This window comes from Cryptomeria japonica, chromosome 2 (assembly GCF_030272615.1).
Source record: "Cryptomeria japonica chromosome 2, Sugi_1.0, whole genome shotgun sequence".
Taxonomy (NCBI): domain Eukaryota; kingdom Viridiplantae; phylum Streptophyta; class Pinopsida; order Cupressales; family Cupressaceae; genus Cryptomeria; species Cryptomeria japonica.
This window is the reverse complement of record NC_081406.1, coordinates 524232895-524243634: the sequence shown is the minus strand read 5'-3', so window position 1 is coordinate 524243634 and position 10740 is coordinate 524232895. Positions and strand designations below refer to the sequence as shown.

At 32.0% G+C, this 10740-nt stretch overlaps 1 protein-coding gene across 1 annotated transcript; it reads left to right on the top strand.

Moving 5' to 3' along the window:
- Nucleotides 1–309: 309 nt before the first annotated feature.
- On the top strand, nucleotides 310–9479 carry LOC131864801 (carotenoid cleavage dioxygenase 8 homolog B, chloroplastic-like). The gene is made up of 8 exons (XM_059215274.1): nucleotides 310–472; nucleotides 3619–3689; nucleotides 3914–4099; nucleotides 4196–4392; nucleotides 4606–4795; nucleotides 4878–4980; nucleotides 5072–5185; nucleotides 9367–9479. Exons 1-8 carry the CDS (start codon nucleotides 310–312, stop codon nucleotides 9477–9479), a joined length of 1137 nt encoding a protein of 378 aa, XP_059071257.1.
- Nucleotides 9480–10740: the final 1261 nt, after the last annotated feature.

Below are 10740 nucleotides of genomic sequence, written 5' to 3'. Positions count from 1 at the left end.
GAAGAAAACACGGGCTACAAAAAGAATTCATACTCGACAAACTGATATATACATATTTTACAAAAGATCGCAGACAAGGGAAACAAAACATGTAATTATTCTACTTCAATCTTGGTATAATTGCTCTCTAAACAATATGGATGCCATGTGAATATTGTCACTGCAGAAAAGAAAGCAATGGTAGCAGAAAAGAAAGACAACTCCCTTTGATTCTTTAAAAATGAATCCACTCCTTGGAATTGAAGTGCGCTTCAAGTAAACACATCAGACGATGCCCAACTGTTCCAGCTCCTCTCTGGATGTTATGTAATGAATACAGTTCCAGCCGTTAACAAATCTCAGGATGGCCCATTTACTCTTGCAACTCTTATGGCTGTGTTGTTTGATCCAATCGAAGAAATCCTCTTCTTAGTTCTTACTCCTTTCAATGGGGCGGGAGATGAGAGATTCAAATTTGAAATTCAAACGAATGGTTGCAGTTTCATTTAAATCCTCGGTAAGCCGCAAGGTTAGAGTGCGAATTCAGTCTTTAGAGGCTACTTCCTCTCTCCATTCATGGCTGCTCGAATTATTCCTTTCTTTACGATTGTGCACCCAGTGGAGGTGGAGTACCACACCCAATGGATGTTCTATAAGGAGAGTTTGTAGTGCACCTCACTCTTCCCAACGCTTTAATGCAGATGGCAGGATGAGTTGCGGAAGAAAAAATTGAGTCACGAAGTTGTTTGTGGATTATGGTTGGACCGATCCAAACGAACGAATAGATCCACATAGTGAATCAGAGATTTCTCCCAGGGGTTGGACGATAACCACATAGGCCATCCTCATTGCAAGTTGAACCTATAACATCTATTTTAGAGCAGGAAGAAATGGTATATAATATTAGATGCCATTCACTTATGAATGGTCATTTGTATATATAGGGAAGGGAGAGAGAAAAAAAGAGATATAGAAGAAGAGAGGAAGAGAAAAGGGAGAGCTAGATAGAAAATGTAATAAGTGATAAATATGAAAATAGATATAATAGCAAAGAGAAGAAGAAGAGAGAGGAAAAGAGGAAGGAGTGAAAAGAGACAAAAAAGAGAGGTATAGATAAAGAGAGAGAAGTGAAGAAAGAGAGATGGATAGGGAGGGAGGGAGAGTGACAAACTCGGGGAAGAGAGATTGTGGTAGAGGTATAGAGATAGAGAGAGGTAAAGAGAGAGATATAGAAATAAAAAGGGGGAGAGAGAGTAGAAAAGAGAGAAATGTGTGTGCGTGTGGAGAGAGAGGGGGGGGAGGTAAAAGTTCAAAGCTATGTCTCAGTATTATAAAGGAAATGACAAACGATGATATAACCATTTAATTTGAATCACTAAAAAGTGACATGTTTTGAATTTTGAAATGATGTAAACTAATGAAGTGTAAATTTTTAGCAGACTTAATGAACTTTTTTTTTAATTAAAAATATTTGTATTAATTTTTTTGTAAAGTTGATATTATAATTTAGTTATTGATCAAATGTTAAAAGATGAGGTTAAGTGAGATGTAGCCTTTTATTTAACTTATGATTTTTCTTCAATTTTTTCATTATAACTTGAAATTTTATTGCATGCATTGGTTATTCTCTATTTTGATAAATATATATTTATAAATAAATATTTTGAAAAACACAATTGTTTAATGTGACAATTTTTTAAAATAATTATTCAAAATATAAAAAATTTCTATTATCTTGATGTAAAGTGTCTTTTCTGCTAAATCGTATTTTTTAATAAACTTTAGTGAAATATATATATAAAAAAAGAAATAATAAATATTGATAAGTCATTTCGAATCAACAATTCAAAAATAACATGCCAACAATTAAAATATCTTTGCTACGTTTTCTTTCAACAATAAATTCAAATATATATATAAAAAAAGAAATAATAAATATTGATAAATCATTTCGAACAAACAATTCAAAAATTACATGCCAACAACTCACAGTCATTTCTCTATAAAAGGAATGACCACTCAACTGATACATTAATAATTTTCTCGTTTCTAGTTTTTCATTTTTATCAAACTACGAAATAGATCACTCCGAGTATTATCAGAGTCCACTCATAAATTTTGTCTCTTTGAATTGAAAAAACTAAAGAATTGTATCAAACACTACATATCTTTAAAATATCTTATTTCACCACCTTCCACGTCTCATAAAATATTGTATTGGAATCAACTGCAGTTTAACAGTGATTGCACAGGGAAGAATACGATACTTAATCATTCCTAAGATTGTTCTCTCACTTGTCACATATCTTTAAACATTTATTTCCTTAATTTTTAAAACAGAATCTTTAGCAAAATCTTGCATGTGCTTCCTACGTGTCCAAATTCCATTCCAATTTTAAAGTTTGGCACCATTAGGAAACCATCACAGTCGTTGTATTGGTACGAGAATCATTACACTTTCGTATCTTATAGTATAGTTTAATCTCCATGAATTGTGAGGGGTCACCCCACAATACTGGTTCTCAAATCTGGGGTCCTCCCGTTTACATTAAGTCCTTACCTTTGTTTGAAGGTTGTAATGAATTTTTACATTATTAATTTATGTAAAAAAATATCTACCTTATAATGTTTGTCACAAGTGGATCTTGGTAGCGACAAATTATTTTACAAGGTAAATAGAGGTAATATCATTGAGAAATACCATAGAGGTTAGCGTTGGAATTCCTTGATCGAATTAATTAATAATATATTTATAATTATCTAAAAATAATTAATTTTAAATTTTTATGGATCGTGTGTAAAATTTAAGAAGATATATTATACACAAACTTGTTATAACTAATTATATCTTATATAACTTAGGTTATTATTTTGATGTTATATGTTTCTAATAATGATTTTTTCTTTGTGATATAAGATATGCAACTTTGGTCCGCCTCCATTTTGAAAATGGACACATATTTGGAGGGCATGCACAATTACAATCTAAGGCTTACAAAGCTGCCAAAAAAAACAATAGAGTATATTATCGTGAATTTTCAAAACTTCCAAAGCCATCAAATATCTTGTCAGCCATTTGGAACATGGTAAGCGCGTTATCTAGCAGTGCAATCACAAATAATGCCATTATATCAGTTATTAGGTTGTTATTCCTATACTTCAAAAATACTATGGATGTGAACATAAATGACTATGATTAAGAATGTTTGACAAAAATCATTTGTGTTTCATAGGATGGGTGATGGTCGAGTTATGTGTTTGACCGAAACTACGAAAGGAACTCTCCAAATTGACCCCAACTCATTGGAAACAATTGGTCCCATTAAATACACAAATAAATTAGGGGTAATTGATTTCCATTTCCATAAATGATTATGAATCAAATCACTAGCTTCAAAGGATATTCTAAATAATATGTTATATAATAATGTGTATATTCAATATTTAAATTATATAGCACACAAGAAGTTCAACACCACAATGATGATTATATTGTTAAATGATAAAATATTTTTGAATGATTATTTATTTTAGAATAAAAAGGTGCTTATTAAATATTTGATGTACATGGTTTTCAGGGTTTCAACCAATCAAGACACCCTTTAGTGTTTGATAGTAAACTTATTTGACTACTTCCAGATCTAACTAACTCTGGTTACAACGTTATTCAGATGTGTTCTGGAACTAATGAAAGAAATTTAATTGGAAAGGTAAGACCATTTTTTCTATTTAGTCAAAGAAGAGCTCTAAAAATTATCTTGATCCTTTAAAAATCATTTTCAACAAATATTTTTTTTAATATAAGAAATTAATTGGTATCTTTGTGTAGAATATCCTCACAAACCCAATTCTAAAGTACTCAACCAATTTAAAAAAAATCAAATAAACTCAATTAAAATAGACATATCTAATAGTCTTGGTGTGAGTAATTCAGGTGAAATGCAAAAGTGGTCCTTGTGTAGGATGGGTGCATTCATTTACAGTAACAGATAATTTTGTTATTGTCCCTGAAATGCCCATGAAATATCATCTAGAGAGTATGTTAAGTGGGGATCTCTTACAATGGCATCAGGATGCTAAAGCATTTATGCACATAGTTTGTAAAGAAACAGGAGAGACAGTAAGTACATGTATTCTTTAGTAATAAAATTATATATCCATAGATGGCTAATTGAATATGTCTATCACAAATTGGGTTGACCAAAGGTTGTTACAGGTTGCTTCTGTTGAGGTTCCTCAATTTATGACTTTTCACTTCATCAATGCTTATGAAGAGAAAGATGAGGCTACTAGCAAGCCCATATCAGTCATAGTTGATTGTTGTGAATATAATAGTAGTGTTGCAATCATGGAAAGAATACTCCTACAAGAATTAAGATCATTTTTTGGAGAGGATAGTCTTCCAGATTCAAGGTAATTTATCTTATATTTTTTTTAATTATTGCATTCATTATGGAACCTTTATTTTTTTTATTTTCACATATGATTCCAGTGTGGCTATTCAACATTATCTATCCCAACTGTGAAAATATTAAATAATAATAACTCTATAAAAAAATTATTTTATTTTCTTATATTTGATGAGAAGATATACATTATCAAAATAATTTTATTCTTTTCAAATAGAGTAGGACGCTTTACTGTACCTCTCAATGGTAGCCCAAGAGAAACATTAGATATTGTAGTTCCATCAAAGGAGCACGGAAGGGGGATAGACATGTGCAATATTAATCCAAAATACAAAGGAAAGGAGTATCGTTATGCATATGGATGTGCAGTAGAGTGCCCTTGTCATTTTCTCAATTCTCTTACAAAGGTCATATTACCTTTCCTTTACTTGCTAAAATAAATAATAACATAGATACATGTGGCTAATATTTTGATAATAAATTATCTAGATTGACTTGAAAGAGAAATCAGTAAAGAAATGGTATAGTGAAGGGAGCATTCCCTCTGAACCCTTCTTTATAGGACATTCTGGAGCAAAGGCAGAAGATGATGGTGAGGGTCTTTAACACTAAATCTAACAATTAATTAGTTTCATAGCTATTTATAATTGTGTCATATTAAAGTAAGCTATTAAATTGTACAGGAGTGGTGATATCAATAGTGAGTGACAAAGATGGTCATGGGTTTGCTATAGTTTTAGATGGATCCACCTTCACTGAGGTTGCTCGTGCAAAGCTTCCTTATGCACTCCCATACGGTTTGCATGGTTGTTGGATTCCTTCTTAATTTAAAGATATTTAAGACTATGTCATATATTAGATGGATCTACCTAGAAAAAAAATGCTCATGTAAATGTTTATTCTAGACTTTTATTTAGCCTATGTGGTGATCTAGACTTAACAAAAGTGTTTGATTTTATGAAATATATATAACTTATGTAATTGAAATGGTTTCAGATGGATTTATCTTCACAAAAATTTATCGCAAAATGCTTGGTTATGGACTCTCATATATCTTTCAGAGTAATAATTTGATTCTTTCTCTTCTCTAAACTTAATTGTGTGAGATGAAAAATAATGATGACAAACTATTGCAAAATCACAAAGATCCAACCACAAACAATCCTAGTTCTACAATAAAACATTCACCATACACCAATGAAGATACCTAAGAACATGCAAATCAACAAATTGAAGCAATAATACCATTCACATGCCAAGTAGGGTTTGATCTCCATTGTCTCCTGTCTCCATTGATCTTATTTGATATATTTGGTCTCAGATTTTGTATTGTTCACAAGAACTCAACAAAGAACAGATGGCGATTAATAAAGTTGCTTGATCGCAAGAAAGATTGATAAACACATTAGCTAGGGTTGTGAAAGAATGAGAGTATCCATCTTATATAGAAGACACTTTAGAAAATGGAGGGATAAGATTAAGAGGTGAAATAAATAAATGGTTGGCTATGATTAAAGGGTAGGTAAAAGAAATAATTAAATAATGAAGGGGGTAGGTAGAGGAAAATTAAAAGATAAATGGCATGTGTCATAGAGGGAAAAAAACTAATTAATTAATTAATTAAATAAAAATTTATTTAATTAATTAATTAATTAAATAAAAATTTATTTAATTAATAGAAGAGGTGGAACCAATTAAATAAATAAAATATTTATTTAATTTAGGGAAAATATGATTTAAATAAATAAATAAATATTTATTTAAATAAGGAAAGGCTAGAAGGGGCTAAATGAATTAATTAAATAAATAAAAATTTATTTAATTAATAGAAGAATTTGGATAAAATAATTAAATAAATAAAATATTTATTTAATTAAGCGGGACAGTTTTAGGTTTCTACATTAATAAATATATTTGATTAAAATAAATTATTAAAAACGTTAAACTCAAATCTATGATAATATAAATTATCATAATTTGTAAATATTTTTTACTTTTAAATTCTATAATTGCAATGTTTTTATTTAATAAAAATAAATAGATGGCGGACGAAGAGAAGATGGATTCAACACATCTGGTGGAGCAAAGTGCATCTTTATACCCTACGAGTTTCACTCGTCATGGGGTCTTGACCAAACATCTCTCTCTCTCTCTCTCTCTCTCTCTCTCTCTCTCTCTCTCTCTCTCTCTCTCTCACTCATACATGTATGTATGTGTGTGTGTGTGTGTGTATAGACATACACATACATATGTATATGTATTTGTATATTGTTTCCCCCATATTTGGCCTACATAAATTTGAACTTCAAATCAGTCTCAGTGTCGAGTAAAGATCCAATAGCTATTTTTGCGTAAACAGTGAACATGCAATCCAAGGTCCTTACTAGTCAAAATATGAAAAATGAAAGAATTTTGAAAATTATCATAAATTGAGGGAAATCACTTGATATTCAAGATCTAAACATCATTTTGTATCACATGTCCAACTTTCACCTAAACCCAGTTCATACTTTGTCATATTTTAAACTTTCAATTTTTGGTGTTTGTTGCTCCCAAATGATTAAAATATCTCATTTAAGGCTTCGTCATGAGGTGTAAATAATTGTGTGGACCTTTTTCCCTTTCATTGATGCGTGTTTTGAATTTCAGGACCTAACTCCCTATCGTTTGAAAGTTATAGCATTTTTCTTCAGCCAAAGCGATATATTTAAAATATTTAAATTATTTCTCAAATGATAATTTAATATTTTAAATTATTTAAATATGTTTGGTCATTTGTGATAATAAAATTGTCTTTAGACATCAGTGGCATTCTTCCTTGATTCATCCTCACCGAAAAATGGTTTCCAAGGTGTAAAGGAGAGCTCGTTCAAGTACAAGCTTAGAAATGCTCACTTTTTGAGCATTCTTAACCTCGTTTCTCAACCTTTTGTCAAAAAAAAGGTTAGAAATGCTCACTTTTTGAGCATTTCTAAACCGTATTTCTAACCTTTCATAAAAAGGTTAGGAATTCTCACTTTTTGAGCATTTCTAGCCTCATTTCTTAACCTTGCAGGTCCCACTTTGTCAAGAAGGTTAGAAATGCTTAAAAAGTGAGCATTCTTAACCCTTTTTCATAAGAGTTTTTTTTTTAAAAAAAAAAGAGCTTCAAGTAACAGGTTATGAACATTCATCAATGCACTAAAGATAAATGGTTTCACCAGATGTTGAAAATGCAGCTTCTCTGGAGACATGAAAGCAAAATGGAAGCTATGAAAGGAGTGTTGCCATCCACCACCATGCCGTGAAATGCAGATATGTGGAAGGTTTAGATAAGGAGAACAAGGAGTTCTGTGAGTTGTTTGACTGAATGCCAAGTGAAGTGAAAATTGTGGAAAGCTCAAACGCGGCAGGAGAAGTGTTTGATAAAATGCCTTAAAGAAATATGGTCTCATTAAATGCAATGATCGAGTGATATGCACAAGTTCAAACCACGGAAATAGAAGGGATTGCATCAAATGTTGTAGTCATAGCTGCTCTGGTAGTTATGCAGGCAGAATGTGGAGGCATAGACAATGCACGTAGTGGAACCATAGACAAAGCATTTAACTATTTGACAAACCAACATGCTAAACTCAGGCAGTATGTTTCCTTGGAATTTACTAGACCTCAAGTTCAACCATTGTAGATTCTTCAGACTACCTAATTCACTTGGAACATTCCCAATAAAATTGTTATAAGAGAATGAGTGAATGATCAACCCTGTAAGGTTGCCAATCTCTTCTGGTATATTGCCAGTGATATGATTGCTCATCAAAACAAGATTTGATAGCCTGGGAGAGAGGTTTCCTATTCCCCTTGACAAAGTTCCATGAAATTGTTGTTAGATAGATAAATCTGTTTGAGCCCGCTTCGAGGATGGAGTAGTTTGAAAGTGCATCTAATAGACACATTGTAGCACACTATCTGCTTGACAAGCTATTACCCCAAAGATACAATCTTTCAAGGGCAGTTAGTATTCCCAGTTCCTGAGGCACCGGACCGGTTAATAGGTTATCTGAGTTATCAAGAAGTGAGAGATGAGAACAATTTCCTAGAGACTTTGGCATGCCGCCACTGAATTGATTACCTCTCACAATAAATGATCGTAAGTTAGCAAGCATGAGGCCAACATCTGAGGGAATGGAGCCCAAAAAATTGTTCACTTCTAGTCCAAGATATTGTAATTGTGTACAGTTTAGAAGAAAAGGAAAAATATTTCCTTTGAACTGATTACTACCAAGTTGAAGTGGTTGTAGACGAGTCAGCATTCCCCACTCGAGGGGTATTTCCCCGCTCAAATTGTTATATGTCACTGAAACAAAATGAAGCCTGGAGCAATTTCCTAGAGATTTTGGGATGTTGTCGCTAAACTGATTATACGTCAATTCTATTTGTAGTAATTTGGATATCTTCTAGCCTATAATATCTGGAATTGTACCTTCAAGCTTGTTGTTCCCTATCGCCAATGTCTTCAGTTCAGTAGTACAGTTCATAAGAAAATAATTTGATCCTCCAAAGCGACATCTCATGGTCTGCAACGACTACAAGGCAAGTGAAATGTTTGACAAAGTTATTTAGATCGATGTCATCTCATGACATGCAATGATTGTAAGATTCGCACATTCAAAATTTAGAGCAAATGCGATTGATGAGTAAAAAGCCAAATTGTTTCTCAGCATCCTTCTCTGACTATGTCAAAATGGGAGCCTTGAAATAGAGCATGAACGTTGTGTTTGACAAAATGCCTTGAAAGAGATGTAATCTCATGAAATGCAATTTTTGCGAGATTCACAACAAAGACTTTAGAAAATATCTAGCAAATGCAAAATGGCAGATGTAAATTCATTTTCATGAAAAGGGTTTACAATATTTTAAAAGATGAAAATGTAGTCAAGGCACGTAAATCGTTGGATAGAATACCTCAAAGAAATTGTGGTATCATGGTCTCATGATGCAGATTTGAAAAGGCGCTTGAAAGTTTTTAAAGAAGATGTTGAAGTTATTGTGCAAAATGTCAAAGGAATAAAAGATGAATGCATTGAACATTTGGAAAGAGCAGTGGAAAGTTGAAAAATCTTGAAAAGGTCTAGCATGGGAATATTCTTCCATCATAAATGCATGGTGTATTAATTCATCAAGAGAGCCTTATATTCATGTACACAAAGTGTTGTATACTCATGGCATCTCACAATGTTACCTTGGTTAAATATCGAAGATCTCAACAAATTTCTTGTAATTGCTTATATATTAGAATGGAGGTTTAATGGCAAAGTGGGATACTTTGAAAAGGGATTCATTAAAGAAACACTACTTTCTATATTGTGAAAAACATCAAATTTGTTCCAAATAAGACTTAAGACTTCCAATGATGGCAAACACCAACTTGTGAGGATTTAAATAAATTTAAGTGATAACAATCAAGTGAAGATACTTAGTAGATACAGAGGTGGTTGGAGAGCATATCCTCAAAGATAGGTTATTGGTGGACAAATATTTCTTCGTGTCAATGATCATTTTATCAATGCATGGGCATATTGCAACAATCAATCCCTTAAATTCTTATGGAGAACCTCAAGGTTGTCTTTTCCTTTCAAATGGAAAGACATATTGAAAGTCCAAATGAAGTGGATGTAGACAAAGAAGTACCTCAACATAACTTATTACTTGGTTATTAATCAAAGCTAAAAGTTTCAAATTCTCATTTGTAAAAGTGATTTAACTCACTTATTGTAACTAAAGGTTAGGAAGTTGACTTTTTTGGCGCATAAGTGTGTAAGTTATTAACTCTTTGAAATTCATGCAGAAGAGAGTTAGTTACTAAGGTGGTTATTCTAGGAAGCCTATAAATACAAGGCTATTTGTAATGTAAAGGGGACTTTTTACAGAGGGGAAAACTCTGCTGGAATTCTAGGAGAAACTTGTAATGACATCTTGATTTGCACTATGTATGGAAATGATTTTGGACTTGCATATTTCCAAAAGGATAATGAAGAATACATCTTAGTTCATATGTTCTAAATGTATTCATGTGTTATCATTGCCAACTTCTCGTATGTCAAATTGGTAGTCTTTTTATGCATATGTGATTTGTACAATTGATGTGATGATGCACAAGCAACCTTTGGTATCTCAATTTGAATGTGTTGAAGTATCTTATCTCTATGTATGTTGAGATTTGTCATTCTTCTTTATCGTCATCTCATGGCTAAGCATATTATGTTAAAAAATCCCCTTGTAATTTGTTGCAAATGTTGAGAAATCTCAGTTGATGGTAGTATGTCTATTGTTGGGGTTTCTATCTTTATTTCTTGTTTAAGTTCTACGTTTTCTC

Coding starts and splice junctions, on each gene's coding strand:
- LOC131864801 (XM_059215274.1), top strand. CDS start 310: ATGAATACAGTTCCAGCCGTTAACAAATCTCAGGATGGCCCATTTACT. Junction 4,100..4,195: donor GTAAAGAAACAGGAGAGACA/GTAAGTACATGT, acceptor AGGTTGTTACAG/GTTGCTTCTGTTGAGGTTCC. Junction 4,981..5,071: donor AGCAAAGGCAGAAGATGATG/GTGAGGGTCTTT, acceptor TAAATTGTACAG/GAGTGGTGATATCAATAGTG.